General features: G+C 46.2%; 1 protein-coding gene across 1 annotated transcript; it reads right to left on the bottom strand.

Moving 5' to 3' along the window:
• Nucleotides 1–650: 650 nt before the first annotated feature.
• LOC137894680 (GATA zinc finger domain-containing protein 14-like) lies at nt 651–22,039 on the bottom strand. The gene is made up of 5 exons (XM_068740129.1): nt 21,739–22,039; nt 21,308–21,435; nt 3,538–3,833; nt 1,573–1,996; nt 651–1,454 (listed from the first exon to the last, which is right to left on the bottom strand). Exons 1-5 carry the CDS (start codon nt 22,037–22,039, stop codon nt 651–653), a joined length of 1,953 nt encoding a protein of 650 aa, XP_068596230.1.
• Between the last annotated feature and the right edge of the window lie 2,224 nt (nt 22,040–24,263).

The following is a 24,263-nucleotide window of genomic DNA, read 5'->3' as shown; positions in this document are numbered from 1 at the left end:
CTTAAGACTCATATGCCCGAGTCAACAAAGGAAACCAGATCACGGGAATGATACGGCGATCATATGAACATCTAAGTGAAGCGAACTTCAAATAGCTTTCTAAGGGCCTTGTCTGACCCCATGTTAACTCCAGCCACACGCTTCACACACATTCGTGGAAGGAGTCTCCTATGAACAGCGCCTGAGAAGATTAGAGCTCCCCACCCTCCATTCCCCCAGGCTGAGGGGAGACATGATGGAAGCGCACAAGCTCTTTAAGAAGTATGAAGACCAGAAAGAACCTATGAGCATGTAGCCTCTGAGACATGAGACGAAACATGCCTGACTCGCGCTCCGTCATCCCTCATTCAAGTGTTGAGTTTTAAACGCATGGAACTGTCTCCCAGAACAAGTGGTGACAGCCCCGAACCCGAACAGGTTGGACAAATTCTGGAGGAACCATCCTCGACAGTGTGATCGTGAAGCAGAAAGATGATGGCTCAGCAGATTTATGTTTCAAATATATATTTAAAGGTGTTTTAAACCTATCTTGTCTGTAATCACTTGTACTATCCATCAGTTGATGATGCTGTCATCACACAGACTCACTCCTTCAGGGGAGGGTTAGGGTGAGACACCCAACAAAATCAAGCCTTTATATAACAGTGTTGTCAAATGGCAGCAGCTTGGTTTGGCTGAGACTCGACTTCCTGGTTGTTCTTGCTGTTGTTGTCGCTGTTGTTGCTGCTGCTGCGGACGGGCTGAGACTCGACTTCATGGTTGTTGTTGCTGTTGTTGCTGTTGTTGTTGTTGTTGCTGCTGTTGCTGTGGATGGGCTGAGACTCGACTTCATGGTTGTTGCTGTTGTTGCTGCTGCGGACGGGCTGAGACTCGACTTCATGGTTGTTGCTGTTGTTGCTGTTGTTGTTGTTGTTGCTGCTGTTGCTGTGGACGGGCTGAGACCTGACTTCATGGTTGTTGCTGTTGTTGCTGTTGTTGTTGCTGTTGTTGTGGACGGGCTGAGACTTGACTTCATGGTTGTTGTTGCTGTTGTTGTCGCTGCTGCTGTTGCTGAGGACGGGCTGAGACTTGACTTCATTGTTGTTGTTGTTGCTGCTGCTGTGGACGGGCTGAGACTTGACATCATGGTTGTTGCTGTTGTTGCTGTTATTGTTGCTGTTGTTGCTGCTGCTGCTGCTGTGGACGGGCTGAGACTTGACTTCATGGTTGTTGTTGCTGTTGTTGTTGTTGCTGTTGTTGCTGCTGTGGACGGGCTGAGACATGACTTCAGGGTTGTTGCTGTTGTTGCTGTTATTGTTGCTGTTGTTGTTGTTGCTGCTGCTGCTGCTGTGGATGGGCTGAGACATGACTTCAGGGTTGTTGCTGTTATTGTTGCTGTTGTTGTTGCTGCTGCTGTGGATGGGCTGAGACTCGACTTCATCATTTTGTTGTTGCTGTTGTTGCTGCCGCTGCTGCTGTGGACGGGCTGAGACTCGACTTCATGGTTGTTGTTGTTGTTGCTGTTGTTGTTGTTGTTGTTGCTGCTGCTGCTGTGGACGGGCTGAGACTTGACACCGTTTGCGGGGACGGTGCCTCGCTCAAGGGCACCCCGGCAGTGCTCTGGAGGCAGACTGGCCCCTCTCCAGTCACCAGCCCACACACCACCTCCCACCAGAGCTGGGACTCAAACCGGGAAGCAGTGGACGTCTCCGCTTCCCAGCCCAGGGCCCAACCTACTGAGCCACTGCCGCCACTGTTGCTGTTGTTGCTACTGCTGCTGAGGATGGGCTGAGACTCGACTTCATGGTTTTTGCTGTTGTTGCTGTTGTTGTTGTTGTTGTTGTTGCTGCTGCTGCTGTGGACGGGCTGAGACTTGACTTCATGGTTGTTGTTGCTGTTGTTGTGGATGGGCTGAGACTTGACTTCATGGTTGTTGTTGCTGTTGTTGTGGATGGGCTGAGACTTGACTTCATGGTTATTGTTGCTGTTGTTGTTGCTGTTGCTGCTGTTGCTGCTGCTGTGGACGTGCTGAGACTTGACTTCATGGTTGCTGTTTGTTGTTGTCGCTGTTGCTGCTGCTGCTGCTGTGAACGTGTGTTGTTCATCTTAAATCAGCAGGAGACTTATTAACCCATTAATCAAGATTGGTCAAGACAGACGGGCTGAGAATTGATTTCATGGTTATTGTTGCTGTTGTTGCTGTTGTTACCCTCGCCGAAGAGGAGACGAGGGTATTGCAATTGGGTGCGTTTGTCTGTTTGTTTGTATGTCTGTTTGTCTGTCCGAGCGCATAACTCAAAAACTAGTAACCCAATCGACTTGAAATTTTTACACAAGCAAGGTTCTGTCCATGGCTCGGTCCTCCCCGAGAATGGCGTTGAACCGGATCTGGATCCAGATTCTGGAATTGTGCCTCTGCTGTAAACTGCCACTTTAAGAGGGAGGGACACGAATGGCATGATGGGAAAAAGAGTCCAGAAGGAGTCTTGTAGTACGTTCCGGAGCAGCAAGCTAGAGCAGGTTTGGCCCCTCTGATCCGGAAGCCCCGTTTACTGTCTCACAAGATCCAATAGTCTTTTGGAGGCGAGGGTCTGCAATCTCTGATTGTCGTTTTCTAGTTGTTGTTGCTGCTGCTGCTGTGGATGGGCTGAGACTTGACTTCATGGTTATTGTTGCTGTTGTTGTTGCTGTTGCTGCTGTTGCTGCTGTGGACGTGCTGAGACTTGACTTCATGGTTGTTGTTTGTTGTTACCCTCGTCGAAGCGGAAGCGAGGGTATTGCAATTGGGTGCGTTTGTCTGTTTGTTTGTCTGTTTGTCTGTCCGAGCGCATAACTCAAAAACTAGTAACCCAATCGACTTGAAATTGTTACACAAGCAAGGTTCTGTCCGTGGCTCGGTCCTCCCCGAGAATGGCGTTGATCCGGATCTGGATCCATATTTTGGAATTATTTTTACATCTGGAATTGTGCCTGTGCTGTAAACCGCCACTTTAAGATGGAGGGACACGAATGGCATGATGGGAAAAAGAGTCCAAAAGGAGTCTTGTAGTACGTTCCGGAGCAGCAAGCTAGAGCAGGTTTGGCCACTCTGATCCGGAAGCCCTGTTTACTGTCTCACAAGATCGAATAGTCTTTTGGGGGCGAGGGTCTACAATCTCTGATTGTCGTTTTCTAGTTGCTGTTGTTACCCTCGCCGAAGAGGAGACGAGGGTATTGCAATTGGGTGCGTTTGTCTGTTTGTTTGTATGTCTGTTTGTCTGTCCGAGCGCATAACTCAAAAACTAGTAACCCAATCGACTTTAAATTTTTACACAAGCAAAGTTCTGTCCGTGGCTCGGTCCTCCCCGAGAATGGCGTTGATCCGGATCTGGATCCAGATTCTGGAATTATTTTTACATCTGGAATTGTGCCTCTGCTGTAAACTGCCACTTTAAGAGGGAGGGACACGAATGGTATGATGGGAAAAAGAGTCCAGAAGGAGTCTTGTAGTACGTTCCGGAGCAGCAAGCTAGAGCAGGTTTGGCCCCTCTGATCCAGAAGCCCTGTTTACTGTCTCACAAGATCCAATAGTCTTTTGGAGGCGGGGTCTGCAATCTCTGATTGTCGTTTTCTAGTTGCTGCTGAGACTCGACTTCATGGTTGTTGTTGTTGCTGTTGCTGCTGCTGCTGCTGCTGTGGACGGGCTGAGACTTGACTTCATGGTTGTTGTTGCTGTTGTTGTTGCTGCTGCTGCTGTGGACGGGCTGAGACTTGACTTCATGGTCGTTGTTGCTGTTGTTGTTGCTGCTGCTGCTGTGGACGGGCTGAGACTCAAATTCATTGCAGATGGGTTGGATGACATTCAGAGTGCCTGTCTGTAAGACACAGAGAGTGTTTTGGTGAAGTTATGATGAAACCTCAAATTCTAGAGAGCAACGGTGGCGCAGGTGGTTGAGCGGGTCGTCCTCTGATCGAGAGGTGGTTCGATTCCCGGCTCGGGCATATGTGTACACTGTCGTTGTGTCCTTAGGCAAGACACTTCACCCACATTGCCTGTGTGAATGGTGGAGGTCAGGAGGACTGATGGCTCGGATTAGCAGCCTCGCCCCTGTTATCTTACCAAGTATGGAGTGAATGAATCATGTAAATACCATGTAAAAGCGCCAGTACCCAGAAAAGCGCTATATAAAATCAATGCATTCTTATTATTATTAATAATTAATTAATACGTTTTTAAAACATGGCTCAGATATAATGAATACTTCATTAATGATTTATATGGGACGCAATGCAAATCATTTTCCAGTATATTGAGCAGCATAAAATTACTTCTTTGTTTCTCTGCTGTAAATGGGGGCACCCGAGCGTGCCTCTCAGAAGGCAATTGCCCCCATTCCCAAACTCGGACCAAGTCCAGACCGAATCTTCCTATTTTGAGCATTTTATCTGGCTGTAATGCATTTAACATCAGACAGGCTGATTGTAATGTATTGCATTGCTACCATTGGTCTATCCAGCTACACCTTCACCTACAGGATGTAGGAGCGGTATCACAGCAGAGCGGCCCATCAGCTAGTCAGCTAGTGATGTCATGTATATGACACTGACTGTGGCGACTGATATCCACAGTGATAAGAAAGATGCAGCTCATCTATGTAAAGGGCTGGATGTCAGTCAGATGATGTTGCAGCGAGGTGTCCGGTCTCTGTTCGGCTGAGGGCTGTTAAGTGATTGTCTTGTCACTGGATCCTGCAAAATAGCTGCATTTTTAATTTGGTTATTAATGCTCAGTATCTGAAAACTGTATGATGAGATCATTCATTGCTCAACCCCATTCTTGGACGGTTACGATGGAATATTATTTTCTGTTAATAGCTCAGTTGCCCTTTCAAAAATCAAAAGATTTCAGGAAGAGGTGGACTTGTTTGGTTTGAAGTACTTCCATGCTGTATTGATGTTGGTGTACTTTCAGCCGATGGTGTCGTATGTCTGAGATGAGGTAACGGATTGTCTCACTTTCAGTGGGATCGTTCCGAATCCAAAGTGTTTTGGCATCAGGTAGAGGCTGTTGTTACACAAGATGTGTCTGGCTACATTTTGAGATTTTGATTTGATTTGTTAAATAAAATGTCTGTATTTGATTGATAAATATTACATTGATCAATCAAATAAAATTTGATTGATCAATGTAATTTTTCATATACCGTATTTTTTGGATTATACGTCGCTCCGGATTGTAGGTCGCACCAGCCAAAAAATGCATAATTAAGAAGAAAAAACCATATATAGGTTGCACTGGAGTATAAGTCGCATTTTTGGGGAAAATTTATTTGATAAAATCCAACACCAAACAACATATAGCACAAAGAACATGCTAACACGTTTACCAAAATATCAGGTTTTATTCAGAATCACGAAATCCAAGGAAATCTTCATCCTCGGTGTCACTTTTGAACAACTCCCCCAACTCGGCAGGTAGACAAGACGCCGCTTCCTCTTCTACGTCGCTTACATCAGACTCGTCGTCAGTTGCAGTTCCAATTATTCCAGCCTTTCTGAATCCCGACAGGATGGTTGCGGTTGTCACTGAAGCCCATGCTTTGTCGATCCATTCAATGACTTCCAGGAAAGTTGCATGGCGCATTCTCCCGGTTGCCGTGAAGCTGTGCTCTCCATCCGTCATCCACTGCTCCCACAGGTTACGCAAAACTGACTTAAAGCTCCTATTCACGGAGATATCAAGTGGCTGGAGTATTTTGGTTAAGCCTCCAGGGATGATGGCAGGTATGGAGTTGAGAACTTTTAATTTATTTTTTAACTGTGGTGTGATGTGCGCTCTCATGCTATCCATCACAAGCAGAGCTTTGCGTGCTCTAAAGAAGCCATCCGGTCGCTTATTGTAGCACTTTGTGAGCCACAAGTTCATCATTTCTTGATCAATCCACCCTTTCTCGTTCACGGCGATTTCAACTGAGGAGGATTGGATTTTTGGCATGGTTTTTCGTTTGAAAATGACCATCGGTGGCAGTTTTGATCCGTCTCCACAACATGCCAGCACCACTGTGAAGTGTGATCTCTCATGACCAGTTGTAACGATATTCACACTTTTTTGCCCTTTCTCTGCAACACTTCGGCCCATGGGGATGTCAAAAGTGAGGGGGACCTCGTCCATGTTAATAATATGATCCGGTGTCACGTTGTGATCACTTACATGCTTTTCAATGAACGCGCGGAAACTGTCAACCTTGCTTGGAAGTCCGCTGGCAGTTTTTGGGACAGTGTCGTCCTAGCTCTGATAGAGAGGCGTTTGCGCTGCATGAAGCGGTAACACCAAGAAGGTCCTCCCGCAAAGCCGTTTATATTCACTTCCCTGGCAACCACTTGGGCGCGGAGACGCAACTGCACCGTTGACAAACCTCTTCCAGAAGCACGTTGTTCAAGCACCCATGCGTGAACTCGTTCCTCCAACTGCGGCCACCTAGCTTGTTGCCCGCGATTAGCTTTCTTTGTTTTCTTCATTTCAGTAAGCATAACCTCCGCTTTTCGCCAGTCCCTTACAAGTTTTTCGCTCACTCCAAACTTTCTTTCTGCTGCTCGATTGCCATTTTCGGCTCCATATTTCACTATCTGAAGCTTGTAAGCCGCGGAATATGACTTTCTTTTCGGCCCCATTTTCAATCAGCCCTTCTAATTGGTGTTTTTAGATAACCGGTGTGACAGATAAATATGAACCTCCAGAAACCGCGACAGATTCTGACGGGTCACAGAGTTCCCTGTAACACCTGTTATAGAAATGTGTAGGCTACTGTCTCTGCGCTCACAGATTTTGTAAAAAAAGCATATATAAGTCGCTCCGATTTATAAGTCGCACCCCCGACCAAAGTATGAAAAAAAATGCGACTTATAATCCGGAAAATACGGTATATGTTATATATATATGCATCCACCACTTCCCACAGAGCTGGGTCTCAGCAGAGATTTGCAGACTTCTCTCTCCCCAGACACCTCCTCCAGCTCATTCTTGAGAATTCCGAGGCGATCCCAGGCCTGCCAAGAGACATAATCTCTCCAGCGTGTCCTAGGTCTTCCCTGAGGCCTCCTCCCAGTGGGACATGCCTAGAACACCTCCCCAGGGTCCAGGAGGTATGACGTGGGCCCGACCTCCAGTGGACTCACCACCCGCCGATGGAACTGTAGGAGACTAGTGCAACATGGATTGGGTGGCAGATGACGGCAGGGGGCTCGACAACCCAATTTGCGGACAGGGAGACTAGCTCTTGGGACATGGAATGTCCACCTCGCTGGGGGGAAGGAGTCGGAGCTTGTTAAGTAACATCTATATAGACGGGCTCACCTGCACCCACAGCTTGGGCTCTGAAATCCAACCACTAAAAAAGGGCTGGACCCTTAATTTCTCTTGTGTTAATTTCTCCCACCGGAAGGAGCAGGGACCACCAATGTTCATGGCAACATTGAGAGAAGTTAACCTCCTAACAGAACTGAGCAGAGGTGTGAAATTTAAGAAAGAACTGCCCAAGAAATTAGAAATAGAATAGAAATAGAAATATAAAGCCTTTGTCCTTGCAAAGTGGCTACACAATGATATCATTTGTTTCAGGATGGTCGGAGAGAGCAGTCGCACCGCAGTCGAGCTCCTGGCGAGCTCCTGCATTCCGCCTAGATCACTGCTCTACAAGAGAAAGCAACATCTTTTTCTAAAAACCATCCTAAAAATATTGAACTATTTCATGCTGTTCTATGCGGCAACTTTACAGGGATTAATTTTCATCGAGTCCCAGGAAGTACAGAGATATTTACCGAGGATATCGGAAAAAATGGACCTTTTCCGTGCGCCGCTACTTCAGCGCATTTTAAAACTCTGCAGCGGTTTCACTTCAGGAGGAGAAATGCACACCAGCTGGACGGCAGGACAGTAAGGAAAATCATTTATTTGAGTTTACTTCTGTCTGGAAATATACACCCGAACCCGGGACCTGGAGACGGGAATGCTACTTTTACGGAGACTCCGTTCGATGCCGCTCACAGCACCCGGGAGCGACAATGCCTGGAGCAGCAGCACCAAGGACATCACACACAACCACCCCAGCACCCCCCTCCCCCCAACCCGCCCCTCCCTACCCCATTCTCCGGCCCCACTAATTGGAGTACCGGTGGACAATAACCCCTCATCGATACGCCCTCCAGTAAAGGACTTAAATGGAGTACCGGTGGACAATACCCCCCTCACCGACACCCCCTCCTCCCACCAGCGTCCCCCCAGAGACAGTGAATGACAAAGGCTTCTACTCCACGGAAGATATGAATAACATTTTCTTGGGGAGAGGTCTTCACATTATTCATCTCAACGTGAACAGCTTGACATGCAAATCCAAGATGTCCGAGTTAACATCGATGTTTGGCAACGGTAAGGTGGGAATTCTCTCCTTTTCTGAAACCAAACTGGATGATTCTTGTAAAGACACTGAGATTGGGATTAAGGGTTACACTGTTATCAGGAAGGACAGGGACCGTCATGGGGGCGGGGTCTGCATCTATGTCAGATCAGACCTCAACTTCACCGTTCTACCAGAACTAGGAACAGACACAGAGTCTGTCTGGGTAAAGATCATTTATCCCAGAGCTAAACCTCTGGTCATTGGTGCAGTATACAGACCCCCAGACCAAAATTCATTCTATGATTTATTGGAGAAGCATGTGATCGGCTTGGGAAGCTCGGAGGTCATTCTGATAGGAGATTGTAACACCAATGTCCATCGGAAAGACACTCCCACTTTCAAATCCTTCAGCAGCTTCTGTAATCTGCATAATTTTACCCAGCTGATTCAGCAATTTACAAGGGTAAGCACCACCTCTAGAACCATCATAGACCTAATCCTGACATCGGACAAATCTAGAATCAAAAACAGTGGTGTCATCGAGTGCAATTTAAGTGAACACAACATGATCTTCTGCACTCGTAAAATTCATAGACCTGCAGCTCATTGACCCACAATAAACTGCAGAACCATGAAGCATTACTCCCCCGAAGCTCTAACAACAGCGCTGGAGGAAACTGACTATTACGATAAGATCTAGTAACCCATCTGATAAATTTATCCATCAATCAGTGCCACGTCCCACAGGAATTCAAGACGGCGCGGGTTATCCCTCTATATAAAAAAGGAAACAAATTAGAACCTGGCAACTACCGCCCTGTTTCCATCCTTTGCTCCATCTCAAAGGTTATGGAGAGAATAATCCAGGAGCAAATCAACCGCTACCTCGCCGAGCATAGCCTGCTCTTTGAATTCCAATCAGGCTTCAGAACATCCCACTCCACTGACACGTGCCTCATATATCTGACCGACTACGTCAAGCGTGAAGTAGTGTTAGGGTTTTCCTTAACCCTCCCCAGTTCTTCTTCTCCGTGTGGGTGCGTGGTTAATAAAGATGATTTTGGTCACGATTAAAATATTTATATAACATGCAGATCAATACAGTTGATTTGGATATCAGCGCTGAGGTTTGATCCTGTTACGTGTGTGAGTCTCAGGTCCAAACAAAGGGGCCGCTCTCTGCGTCCGCGTCTTCTATGTCCATGAGTCCGGCCCCCTCAAGGTGGGGGTCCCACCCCAGCCAATCTAAGCCCATGTTTGTCTGTGTTGTGTGACATCACTGTTGTGATGCGTTCAATTAAAATCAGTCATTACAATAACAAACTAAATGTGGTGCGTCCCTGTTGTTCTGTCGGCATGTAAACACGTTGTGGAATCCCATCTACTATGGAAATTCCCTACAGTAGACTCGGGCAAATACTGCGGCATGGTCATGCTGGACCTCCAGAAGGCCTTTGACACCGTTAACCATTCAATCCTATTGAATAAACTAGGGGCGATTGGATTTGATAGCACATCAACAAACTGGATGAAATCGTACCTAGAGGGACGAGAACAAATGGTGGACATAAACGGAACCTTGTCCTCGTCCCTCCCGGTGAGCTGTGGGGTTCCTCAAGGCAGCATTCTAGGCCCGTTACTGTTCCTCCTATACATTAACGACATGAATGCTGCCTGTAACTGCAAATTATTCCTGTTTGCTGATGACTAAGCACTCCTGATTTTGGGAGGGGACAAAGTGCAGGTTGAGGAAGCTCTCAGCTCTGAGGTCACCAGAATCCATAGTTGGCTTACGGATAACAAACTGTCACTACATCTTGATAAAACAGAATCTATTCTTTTTGGGTCTAAACACTCTCTAAGTGAGATAAATGTTAATGATTTCAAGGTCACAGTCGATAATACAGTAATCTCCAGCAAAGAAGAGATTACCTATTTGGGCTGTGTTCTTGACAAATACCTGTCTGGCGATAGTATGGCAACTAAGGTGATCAAAAAAGTCAATCAAAGAACAAGATTTTTGGGCAGAATGTCTGCTTTTGTCAATAAAAGTGCTCTCCGGACTCTTGCTGGAGCCCTCGTTCAGCCCCTCTTTGACTATGCTAGCACCTCCTGGTATTCAAACATCAAAGTGTCCCTGAAAACCAGGCTCCAAACTTCCCAAGACAAACTAATTCGGCTACTCCTCTGTCTGGGGCCCATGAGCCACCTTCTTCCTGGACATTTTGCTAGCCTAAAATGGCTCAGGGTAGAAGACAGGGTTAAACAACTCAAAATGGGATTGGCATTTAAAATAGTCAATGCATAGTGCAATGCAAATAGTCAACTGCAGTACAGACATGCGTCATGTCAGGGCAAAAAAAAATGTATTGTGGCCACGCCCCCAGACACACAGGAAGGCGGCCATATTGGATTGAAACTCCTGACGGCAGATGGCCATATAATCCAAATAACGATTTGACTAAACTGTGAGCTACTCATGCAGCTCAAATCTAAACACTTGCGAAGCACTCAGGACAAAAGCGGCGCGCGTCGGCGGGTCAGCTCAACGGCCTGTCGGCCGGCGAGGGCCTACAACGCCGCTTGCGGCTTTAATTAGGCCCGAGCGCCTATTCTAGGCGTAAGGGGCTATTGCTTTTGCAACGCAGAAGACGACAAGTTGACGAGCGCAGCTCGTCAACTCTCGACAAAGTTGACGAGCGCAGCTCGTCAACCCTTGGCATCCAACACACTCACGCACACACACACCGACACTCAACAGCACACACACACACACACCGACACTCAACAACACACACGCACACACACAGACATCGACAAACACAGTTGACGAGCGCAGCGAGTCAACTGTGTTTGTAACTGTCTTCCGATGGTTGACGAGCGCAGCGAGTCAACCATCGGGCGACCAACACACCCACGCCCACACCCACGACACTCAACAGCACACACACACACACCCCGACACTAAACAACACAGACACACAGACACACACACACACACACAAACACGAGTTGACGAGCGAAGCTCGTCAACTCGTGTTTGTGTGCCCCCACAGACGCGTAGCCCTCGTCGAGACCATTCCGAAAATGTATTTTGTGTAGAAATCGCACACTCAGAAAAAAAGTTATATTGTTTTTGCAAAAATTCTTTATTCTTCTTTATTCTTTATTCTTTATTCTTTATTAGGCCCGAGCGCCTATTCTAGGCGTAAGGGGCTATTGCTTTTGCAACGCAGAAGACGACAAGTTGACGAGCGCAGCTCGTCAACTCTCGACAAAGTTGACGAGCGCAGCTCGTCAACCCTCGACAAAGTTGACGAGCGCAGCTCGTCAACCCTCGGCATCCAACACACTCACCGACAGTCAACAGCACACACACACACCCCGACACTAAACAACACACACGCACACACACAGACATCGACAAACACAGTTGACGAGCGCAGCGAGTCAACTGTGTTTGTAACTGTCTTCCGATGGTTGACGAGCGCAGCGAGTCAACCATCGGGCGACCAACACACCCACGCCCACACCCACGACACTCAACAGCACACACACACACACCCCGACACTGAACAACACAGACACACAGACACACACACACACACACAAACACGAGTTGACGAGCGAAGCTCGTCAACTCGTGTTTGTGTGCCCCCACAGACGCGTGGCCTTCGTCGAGACCATTCCGAAAATGTATTTTGTGTAAAAATCGCATACTCAGAAAAAAAGTTATATTGTTTTTGCAAAAATTCTTTATTCTTCTTTTTTCTTTATTCTTTAATCTTCTTTATTAGGCCCGAGCGCCTATACTAGGCGTAAGGGGCTATTGCTTTTGCAACGCAGAAGACGACAAGTTGACGAGCGCAGCTCGTCAACCCTCGACAAAGTTGACGAGCGCAGCTCGTCAACCCTCGGCATCCAACACACTCACGCACACACACACCGACACTCAACAGCACACACACACACACACCGACACTCAACAACACACACGCACACACACAGACATCGACAAACACAGTTGACGAGCGCAGCGAGTCAACTGTGTTTGTAACTGTCTTCCGATGGTTGACGAGCGCAGCGAGTCAACCATCGGGCGACCAACACACCCACGCCCACACCCACGACACTCAACAGCACACACACACACACCCCGACACTAAACAACACAGACACACAGACACACACACACACACACACAAACACGAGTTGACGAGCGAAGCTCGTCAACTCGTGTTTGTGTGCCCCCACAGACGCGTAGCCCTCGTCGAGACCATTCCGAAAATGTATTTTGTGTAGAAATCGCACACTCAGAAAAAAAGTTATATTGTTTTTGCAAAAATTCTTTATTCTTTTTCTTTTTCTTTGTTCTGCTGTTTAAACGGCAATTTGACCCCCTGAACATGCTCGAAAACTCACCAAACTTTGACCCAAGCTCAGAACCGGCGAAAAATTAATTATTTTATGTGTTTTAAAATTGGGCATGAAAAAGTGGCGCGCTAGCGCCACCTACAAAAATCACAATGCATTGTGCCTATGGGGGGTCCGACGCCAACTTTGTCGGACAGCCACGAAATTCGGTACACACATGCGTCAAGTCAAGGCAAAAAAAAAAAAGTATTATGGCCACGCCCCCAGACACACAGGAAGGCGGCCATATTGGATATAATTTTAAAAACTGCAGAGTCAGCGTTTGCACACACACACAATCCAATCCAAACCAGATTTTAAACACTTATTGACCCTTCCTACCTGGACATTTTAAAAGTGAAACTTTGACAATCAGCCTTACAGCGCCCCCTAGAGAACAATAACAAAAATTGAATGGGAATTAAAAAAATACTTTGCCAGAAATGATTGAAACTTCCCAGAAAAGTCCCTCATGTGGTCCCGATCAAAAAACACAATCGTAACCACGTTGTTGTTTTTACGGTGTTGCCGTGGCGATGGCAACCCCTCCTATGGGGAGGGATCCGACGCCAACTTTGTCGGACAGCCACGAAATTCGGTACAGACATGCGTCATGTCAGGGCAAAAAAAAATGTATTGTGGCCACGCCCCCAGACACACAGGAAGGCGGCCATATTGGATTGAAACTCCTGACGGCAGATGGCCATATAATCCAAATAACGATTTGACTAAACTGTGAGCTACTCATGCAGCTCAAATCTAAACACTTGCGAAGCACTCAGGACAAAAGCGGCGCGCGTCGGCGGGTCAGCTCAACGGCCTGTCGGCCGGCGAGGGCCTACAACGCCGCTTGCGGCTTTAATTCTTCTTTATTCTTCTTTGTTCTGCTGTTTAAACGGCAATTTGACCCCCTGAACATGCTCGAAAACTCACCAAACTTTGAACCAAGCTCAGAACCGGCGAAAAATTAATTATTTTATGTGTTTTAAAATTGGGCATGAAAAAGTGGCGCGCTAGCGCCACCTACAAAAATCACAATGCATTGTGCCTATGGGGGGTCCGACGCCAACTTTGTCGGACAGCCACGAAATTCGGTACACACATGCGTCAAGTCAAGGCAAAAAAAAAAAAGTATTATGGCCACGCCCCCAGACACACAGGAAGGCGGCCATATTGGATATAATTTTAAAAACTGCAGAGTCAGCGTTTGCACACACACACAATCCAATCCAAACCAGATTTTAAACACTTATTGACCCTTCCTACCTGGACATTTTAAAAGTGAAACTTTGACAATCAGCCTTACAGCGCCCCCTAGAGAACGATAACAAAAATTGAATGGGAATTAAAAAAATACTTTGCCAGAAATGATTGAAACTTACCAGAAAAGTCCCTCATGTGGTCCCGATCAAAAAACACAGCCGTAACCATGTTGTTGTTTTTACGGTGTTGCCGTGGCGATGGCAACCCCGCCTATGGTGAGGGGTCCGATGCCAACTTTGTCGGAAAGCCACGAAATTCGGTACAGACATGCGTCAAGTCAGGGCAAAAAAAAAAAAGTATTATGGCCACGCCCCCAGACACACAGGAAGGCGGCCATATTGGATTGAAACTTAAAAACACCTGACGGCAGATGGCCATATAATCCAAATAACGATTTGACTAAACTGTGAGCTACTCATGCAGCTCAAATCTAAACACTTGCGAAGCACTCAGGACAAAAGCGGCGTGCGTCGGCGGGTCAGCTCAACGGCCTGTCGGCCGGCGAGGGCCTACAACGCCGCTTGCGGCTTTAATTCTTTATTCTTCTTTATTCTTCTTTGTTCTGCTGTTTAAACGGCAATTTGACCCCCTGAACGTGCTCGAAAACTCACCAAACTTTGAACCAAGCTCAGAACCGGCGAAAAATTAATTATTTTATGTGTTTTAAAATTGGGCATGAAAAAGTGGCGCGCTAGCGCCACCTACAAAAATCACAATGCATTGTGCCTATGGGGGGTCCGACGCCAACTTTGTCGGACAGCCACGAAATTCGGTACACACATGCGTCAAGTCAGGGCAAAAAAAAAAAAAAATTATGGCCACGCCCCCAAACACACAGGAAGGCGGCCATATTGGATATAATTTTAAAAACTGCAGAGTCAGCGTTTGCACACACACACACTCCAATCCAAACCAAATTTTAAACACTTATTGACCCTTCCTACCTGGACACTTTAAAAGGGAAACTTTGACAATCAGCCTTACAGCGCCCCCTAGAGAACGATAACAAAAATTGAATGGGAATTAAAAAAATACTTTGCCAGAAATGATTGAAACTTACCAGAAAAGTCCCTCATGTGGTCCCGATCAAAAAACACAATCGTAACCATGTTGTTGTTTTTACGGTGTTGCCGTGGCGATGGCAACCCCTCCTATGGGGAGGGGTCCGACGCCAACTTTGTCGGACAGCCACGAAATTCGGTACAGACGTGCGTCATGTCAGGGCAAAAAAAAAAGTATTATGGCCACGCCCCCAGACACACAGGAAGGCGGCCATATTGGATTGAAACTTAAAAACTCCTGACTGCAGATGGCCATATAATCCAAATAACGATTTGACTAAACTGTGAGCTACTCATGCAGCTCAAATCTAAACACTTGCGAAGCACTCAGGACAAAAGCGGCGTGCGTCGGCGGGTCAGCTCAACGGCCTGTCGGCCGGCGAGGGCCTACAACGCCGCTTGCGGCTTTAATTCTTTTTCTTTTTCTTTTTCTTTTTCTTCTTTGTTCTGCTGTTTAAACGGCAATTTGACCCCCTGAACGTGCTCGAAAACTCACCAAACTTTGAACCAAGCTCAGAACCGGCGAAAAATTAATTATTTTATGTGTTTTAAAATTGGGCATGAAAAAGTGGCGCGCTAGCGCCACCTACAAAAATCACAATGCATTGTGCCTATGGGGGGTCCGACGCCAACTTTGTCGGACAGCCACGAAATTCGGTACACACATGCGTCAAGTCAGGGCAAAAAAAAAAAAGTATTATGGCCACGCCCCCAGACACACAGGAAGGCGGCCATATTGGATATAATTTTAAAAACTGCTGAGTCAGCGTTTGCACACACACACACTCCAATCCAAACCAAATTTTAAACACTTATTGACCCTTCCTACCTGGACACTTTAAAAGGGAAACTTTGACAATCAGCCTTACAGCGCCCCCTAGAGAACGATAACAAAAATTGAATGGGAATTAAAACAATACTTTGCCAGAAATGATTGAAACTTACCAGAAAAGTCCCTCATGTGGTCCCGATCAAAAAACACAATCGTAACCACGTTGTTGTTTTTACGGTGTTGCCGTGGCGATGGCAACCCCTCCTATGGGGAAGGATCCGACGCCAACTTTGTCGGACAGCCACGAAATTCGGTACAGACATGCGTCATGTCAGGGCAATTTTTTTTTTTTTATGGCCACGCCCCCAGACACACAGGAAGGCGGCCATATTGGATTGAAACCCCTGATGGCAGTTGCCATATAATCCAAATAACGATTTGACTAAACTGTGAGCTACTCATGCAGCTCAAATCTAAACACTTGCAAAGCACTCAGGACAAAAGCGGCGTGCGTCGGCGGGTCAGCTCAACGGCCTGTCGGCCGGCGAGGGCCTACAACGCCGCTTGCGGCTTTAATTTTATTTTTGTTTTTCTAATGTTACGTTGCATCAATTGAGTTATTGAATATTGGTTTTATTTTTATTTGTATTGTTAAATTTGTATTGTTAATTGTGGATGATTTATGTACGAAGGACTTTCAATGGAAACAAGACCGCAAGGGCTTTTTAGAAATGCTCCTCTCAGACAGGATGTTTGACTTTATTTGTACTGTAATACATGCTACTGTGTGACTGTACTTGTACTCTAACATTCTATCTAATAAATATATTCATCATCATCATCAATAATTCTGCCCCGGACTCCTGAATACAACTTGCAATGTTCCATTTGCACTGCGTGATTACGCTAGTTTACTGCTGCTAGTACACATCTGTGTATCCACTCCTGCTGCTGCTGATGTGTCCATACTTGTATGGTTTTTGTATTTTGTATTTTGTCATTACTGTTAGATGTAACACGACTTCACCGAGAAACGTTCCTAGTCAGTGAACACTGTGTTCACTGACAAAAATCACTCTGCTTCTAACTGAATGGGCTGGTTGAACAGTGGGAAGCTGTTAGAAGAACTCAACTTGTCTCAGAAGACTTGATGGAGAGGCTTTTAGACTGTCAACTTCCGTTGTCGTCATGGCGTGAGCAACAGGCTCAAACAAGGCTCCGTCAGGAGAAGCTATAAAAAACGTGATAACTAAAGATATTTAATGCTTTCATATTTGAAAATAACTTTTAAATAAGATGTCTTCCCCACCGCGAACCAGAGCACAAGGAAAACCAGGAAACTCGAAAGAAAGAAGCGATAAATCTGCGAGTTTGGAGAATGTTAGCTTAGAAGCAACTAGCCACAAGGCCCAGCTAGCCTGCGAGACGGAGATATCTATCTTGGAGGAAATAAGAAAACTTTGTGAAGAAAACAGTTGTGGACATAAGCAGACAACTCAAACCCTTGAGCGCTTGGAGAAAGCTGTGACGGATATCAAGGGGCAACTTGGTGACCATGAACAAAGGATTGGTGAAATAGAAGCGAGGACGAGTGAAGTGGAGGACGCGGAGGCTACGATACCTGCTACGAGAAAAACAACTTACAGCAGTATGTGACGATTTACAAAACAGGCTGAGGAGAAACAACCTACGCATTTTCCAAATACCAGAGGGAAGTGAAGAACGGGATGTGGTTGCGTTCGTGAAAGTTCTGCTCCCTAAAGTGCTGAAACTGCTCCCTAATTTGGACATTAAACTCGAAAGAGCGCACCGCTCACTTCAGTCCAGACCGATGAACCCAGCAGCGCCCCCCAGATCAATCATTGTGAGGTTCCTCGACACAGCAGTTAAAGATGTTGTACTACAACAAGCATGGCGTCAAGGACAGGTGCTGTTTCAAGATAAGAGGATATTCTTTGATCAAGATTATTCTCCTGAGCTACAAAAGAAGGGGGCTAAGATTCATGCAGTAATTAAACAACTGAAGCAGAAGGGCATACAGGCAAAGTGCCTATATCCAGCTCGCCTGAAGATCAAGATGGACTCAGGAGAAAAGACATTTTCCACGCTCACAACTTTGAGACAGATGGGCGTACAGGTGCAGTGTGGAGAGGAAGAACGCATGGAGGAGAGACTGGCTGAAGGATGGAAAATCAACGGGAAGAGGAAGAAAGCCGACACGCTGGCTGCAGCGGATCTGAAAGTTATGATGGACTACGTGGAATAATCAGAGGTACATGACAAGTACAAATATTTCAGTTGATTTTTTTGTTGAACAGTTATGGACCATGAAAGCAGTAACAGTTTAATCTGGAAAAATTGCGGCAAAGTGTCACGAAGAAATAAATAAATTAAATTAAACTGACGGGAAACTCTTGATCTAAACACGGGTGATTCTCACTCGCTAAGACCTTTATTCCATGTTAGTGTAACGCTGGTCGTCCATCACAGAGAGCTCAGGTCACCACTCTCTGTCCCATTATCAGCGGGGGTCAGGCATGGAAGTAGCTAGCCTTCTGTGTCTGGCTGAAAAAGTGGAAGTTCTGTTTTATATTTGTAATGTTTTTGTTTTGTTGTATCTGAGACAAGCTGTAAATTTCTTTATTTTTTATTTAAAACTTCCAGAGCTTAAATATTTTTATTTATTTTTTAGTTTAACAGACATTATTGAGGGGATAAGATGTTTACATAGGAAAAAATTTAAATACGATGACGACATTACTTAATTTAATTACATATAATATTAAGGGAATAAATAACCCAATTAAAAGAAAAAAGATAATAGGACAGTTGAAGAACATGCAGTGTTCGATAGCACTACTTCAAGAAACACACTTAATAGACACTGAACATTTAAAATTAAAGAGAGACTGGGTGGATCAGGTTTACAGTAGCTCTTATGGGAAATGTAAAAAGAGAGGGGTTGCTATTCTGTTTAATAGATCTGAATACTTTCATTGTGAAAAGGTTTGTCAAGACGCAGAGGGTCGGTATGTTTTGGTCACAGGAACAATTGCTGGACTCAAAATAACTATTTTGAATGTTTATGCGCCTAATGAAGACTGTCCATGTTTCTTTAAAACAATCGCACATCTGATCGCAGATAGGTTGGAGGGTACTTTCATTATGGGTTGAGACTTAAATTGTGTTTTGAATAATAGAATAGATAAGTTACAAATGTCTACAATGCCTCAAACCAGAATGTCTAAAAGTTTAATGCATATGATGAAAGAATTAGGGCTATTAGATGCATGGCACCGCCTTCACCCTAATGAGAGAGACTTTACATTTATGTCACAGGTACACGGGACCTACTCACGGTTAGATCACTTCCTGCTCTCTAAAAAGGATATATACCGGGTAAAAAAATTGTGTAATAGAGCCAACGACCCTCTCAGACCATAGCCCAGTTAAAATGGCCCTCGACATGGGACTGCAGCCATCTATGAAATATTGGAGACTTAATGTCTCATTATTGACAGATGATAATATAATATCAGAAATCAGATCAGCCACACTTGATTATTTTGCTTTGAACGATAACGGAATGGTTTCACCCTCTGTTTTATGGGACGCAAGAAAAGCCACAATAAGAGGAAAATTAATATCTATTGGATCCAGGTTAAAAAAAGATCGACTCAAAAAACAACTACAATTGGGAACAGAAATAAAAACATTAGAAAACGAACATAAACTGAACGGAAAACAATATGTAATACTTGATAAAAAATACAGCCAAATTAGATGAAATATTGACGTACAAGGCGGAGGGAGCTCTTAGGTTTCTCGATAGGAAATATTATGAAATGGGAAACAAAGCCAGCAGATTATTATTATTTCAACTACAGAAAGAACAAGCCAGCCGTGTAGTTCCTAAAATAAAAAAACTTAATTCCAATGATATGAAAACCAACCCCAAAATAATATCAGATACATTTGCTAAATACTATGAACAATTATATCAGGGTAAATCCCAAGAATTAAAAGAAGAAAGGATAGGTAAGTTCTTTAAAAATCTTAAACTAGACAAGATAGAGGTAATAAAAAAAGCTGTTTTATTTTTAATGATTGTCACTTCTGAAGAAAAAAAACTCTTTGAATTTGTGTTAAATAATGAAACCAAACACCTGGAAAGGTGATCACGTCACCATCGGCTGCTTAGAATTAAACATCCATTTGCATGCTATTAAAGTCACAACTGACCCCCCTGCTTGTTTTAGGATGGTGGCAGGAGAACCCAGAGAAAACCGAGACTGGAACATCAGGCAAACCCATGCAAAATGTTGACAGCGTTGAACAATCTTTCTGAGAGGAGATAAAAGTGAAACCAAGGACTTTCAACGGAAACAAGACCGCAAGGGCTTTTTTGAAATGCTCCTCTCAGACAGGATGTTTGACTTATTTGTACTGTAATACATGCTACTGTGTGACTGTACTTGTACTCTAACATTCTATCTAATGTTCATTCATTCATTCACCATATAAAGATATTTTAACCATGTAAGTTCATCACTTCCTACAAGAGACTGGTTCAGGCTTTTATGAAGAGTCTTTATGGGGAGCTGTGGCTTAGGTGATAAGTGTTCCACTTATCGGAAAGGTTAGTGGTTCTAGCCCATTCCCCCAGTGTATCTGCTGATACATCCCTGAGCAAGACGCCTAACCAAAGGTTCCTAATGTTAGAGTTTTCCTAACTCTCCCGGTACTTTTATCCCATTGTTCTGTCAACATGCAATTATATTAGAGGAGACATGTCTCTTTCTCTCTCTCTTGGTAACCAGATGCTGGGTCGCGTTACATCCTGTCATCGTTAATTCCATTCCTCAAGGTGGCTGCATTTCTCCTCAGTGTTGGAAGTCACAAAGGACGAGCTGGCATCTTAAATAATACCAACAAAAATACTGGGCCAGACAAAACAACAGGATCCCAGAGAGCAACGAAGGACGTGCTGTAGTCACTGTTAGAATAGAAAGCATTTATTGTCATTGCATAGTGGATATACAATGAGGGATAAGATGAGCCGCCTTCGAAAAGCGATCAATAACATTAAGGATGGTTGTGTTACCCTCAGAAACAGGTAATCCGGTGACAAAATCCAGGGCGATGTGGGACCAGGGACGAAGAGGAATCAGTAAGGGTTGCAGTAGGCCGGAAGGGGGTCGCCATGAGGTCTTGTTCTGAGCACAGGTGTAGCACGCAGCCACAAATTCTCTTATATCCGCTTTCATGAACGGCCACCAGAACCGTTGCTGGATCAGGGCCAATGTCTTTCTCGCCCCCGGGTGGCATGCCAGGCGGGAGGAGTGGCCCCACTGCAGGACCAGGGAGCGAAGCCCCACAGGGACAAAGAGGCAGTTGTCCGGACAGGAGCTGGGGGGAGGGTCCCCAACACGCGCCTGCCTCACCTGTTTTTCCACCTCCCAGGTGATCAAGCCCACGATACAGGCTGGGGAAAGGATGGGGTCAGGCCGGAGAGGCTGTTGGTCCGGCACGTCGTATCGGGACAGAGCGTCGGGCTTGGTGTTTTTGGAACCTGGGCGATAAGACAGGACAAAGTTAAACCGGGTGAAAAATAGTGCCCATCTGGCCAGACGGGAGTTGCGTCACTTAGCTGAGCGAATGTATTCCAAGTTGTTGTGGTCAGTCCAGACAAGAAATGGCGTCTCGGTCCCATCCATCCAGTGCTTCCATTCTTCCAGGGCCAGTTCTATGCCTAGCAGCTCCCGGTTTCCGATATCATAATTCCTCTCCGCCAGCAGGAGCTTCCGGCAGAAGAAGGCTCATGGATGGACCTTATTGTCAGCAGGTGACCGCTGGGACAATACCGCTCCAACACCGGAGCCAGAAGCGTCCACCTCCACGATGAACTGAAGAGAGGGGTCAGGACAGGTCAGTACTGGTGCGGTCGTAAAGCAGTTCTTCATGTCCCGGAGCACGTCATTCACCAGAGCTTGAAAAACCGCGGGGGCATTAGTGAAACCGAACGGCATGACCAGGTATTCATAATGCCCGCTAGGGGTGTTAAAAGCGGTTTTCCATTCGTCCCCCTTCCTTATACGGACGAGGTGGTAAGTGTTTCTCAAGTCTAATTTAGTGAATATGGTGGCTCCTTGGAGCCCCTCGAAGGCCGAGGACATGAGCGGGAGGGGTTATCTGTTCTTGACCTTGATCTTGTTTAGACCCCGGTAGTCGATGCACGGTCGGAGGGTCTTGTCTTTCTTCTCCACGATGAAGAAACCCACGCCAGCCGGGGAGGACGAGGCCCTGCATCCCTGCAGTCAAAGAGTCCTGAATATAAGCGCCCATAGTCCCTCTTTCGGATACAGACAGAGAGTACAGTTTTCCCCTGGGGGGCGAGGTGCCGGGCAAAAGGTCAATAGCACAGTCGTATGGGCGGTGGGGAGGGAGGGAGGTAGCCCTCGATTTACTGAAGACTTCATTGAGGTCCAGATATGCTGCTGGCATGCCCTCCGGACCGGCCCCTGTTGGGAGCTTGAGACAGGCAGAGAGACACCGGGGGCTCCACTCGCGGATAGTGCCTGTGGACCAGTCAATCAGAGGGTTATGCAACCGCAGCCAAGGATACCCCAGGATAAGGGGTTGGTGAGGGGCATAAATCAGATGCAAAGTCTCGACATGATTACCAGCTACGACCATGGTGAGGGGACTGGTCCTGTGCGTGACCTGGTGGAGAAGACGGCCATCAAGGGCTGTGGCTTGGATCGGCTCGGTCAACGGCTCCAGATCTAGTCCCAACTGGGTGGCAACAGCAATGCCCAGGAAGTTGTCATCTGCGCCTGAGTGGATGAGAGTGAGCACCTGTTGATCCCCGCCAGGGAAACGGAGCCGGGCTAGGATCGTAGCCAGCAACGGTATTACCTTACAGAGCTTCACCTTGCAGAGAGGTACCAGGCAGGGCTGCCCACTCTCTCCTTTATTATTTGCAATATTTATTGAACCTCTAGCAGCAGCAGTGCGGCAAAACACCAGGATCAAGGGAATCAACACTGCGGTGTCAGAACACAAAATTAATTTATATGCTGATGACGTCTTGCTTTATTTACAAGAACCCTCGGCCTCGCTGCAGGAAGTATTCAAGTTGATAGCTAAATTTTCACAACTTTCAGACTATTCCATCAATTGGACAAAATCAACATTACTTCCCATTACAGAAAAGTCATGGAACCCTGCAGACCAGGACCCAAACTACTCCTTTCCTACGGGCAATTTAAAATGCCTGGGCATAAATATTTCACCTAAACTGTCTGAGTTAACCCAATTAAACTTCACCCCACTTCTGGATAAAATCAGCAGTGATCTGAAGCGTTGGAATAACCTCCCGATATCCCTTTTGGGAAGAATAGCCACCATCAAAATGAAAATTTTACCACAAATCAATTATTTATTAATTCGTACTTTTTTTTATATTTTTTTATTTTTAATACCTTGTCTGCATTCGTGCTCCACAGTGACAACGTACACAACGTCAGTCACTGTTAGAGTTCTATGCAATTTTTATTCTTATAGTGATTGTGACCGTCACCTGCCCTCTTGGCAGACTAGCCTATTCCTATTTTATTGGTTTTATTACCTGCTTACCGCCGTAGAGGGCTGTGCACACCGCAGTGAACATACAACATGGACAAACAAAAAGTGACAAATACACAGTGTTCTGAGAAGAAAGTGCAATGGATTTATTTGTGCCCCTTAACTCTACCCCTTCCATCCAATCATCACCAAGAGTTGTCCCAATACACCAGGTTCACATTCGTCTCCAGAGGAAAGTACGGATCACCAAGTTCTCAGATCTGAGGAAAAAGAGAGAGAGCATAGTGAGAGCCACAAACACTGACCCAGCAACCTCCACTGACTCAGAGATCTGTGTGCGGGGTTGACTCTCTAAACGAGTTTTGATAGGTGCTGGAGTGGTGGATCTGGCATGCGTGAAACCTCCACCTAAGAACGGGGCAGCCATCCCGGACCCAACAATGGCAACATGAGCCCCCAGATCACCCCAAGCAGCTACAGCAACCCAAGAACGACCACCATGGCCCCACCAGAGCCACACGCAGAAGAACCAGCCCAGGGCCCGGGGGCGACCTACACCAACACAGCCGACGAAACCTAGGCCAGCGCAGCGGCACGGGGCACAGCGGGCCAGCCTGGCGCCCCACCAGCACCCAACACCACGCCCCCCACAACCACCCGCCCCCCTCCCAGCACCCTCCACCCATCCCCCCCCCCCCCCCCAGTCCCCCAGCCACCCTCACGGCCCAGCCCCCCACCCTCCACCAACGGCGTTCCAAAAATATGAACTCGGAAGCGGAAATTTCCTTTACTATCTTCAGGTAAAGAATACAA

The sequence above is a fragment of the Brachionichthys hirsutus genome, chromosome 6 (assembly GCF_040956055.1).
Source record: "Brachionichthys hirsutus isolate HB-005 chromosome 6, CSIRO-AGI_Bhir_v1, whole genome shotgun sequence".
Classification (NCBI taxonomy): domain Eukaryota; kingdom Metazoa; phylum Chordata; class Actinopteri; order Lophiiformes; family Brachionichthyidae; genus Brachionichthys; species Brachionichthys hirsutus.
Note: the sequence above shows the minus strand (reverse complement) of the source record. Positions and strands in the feature narration are given on the sequence as shown.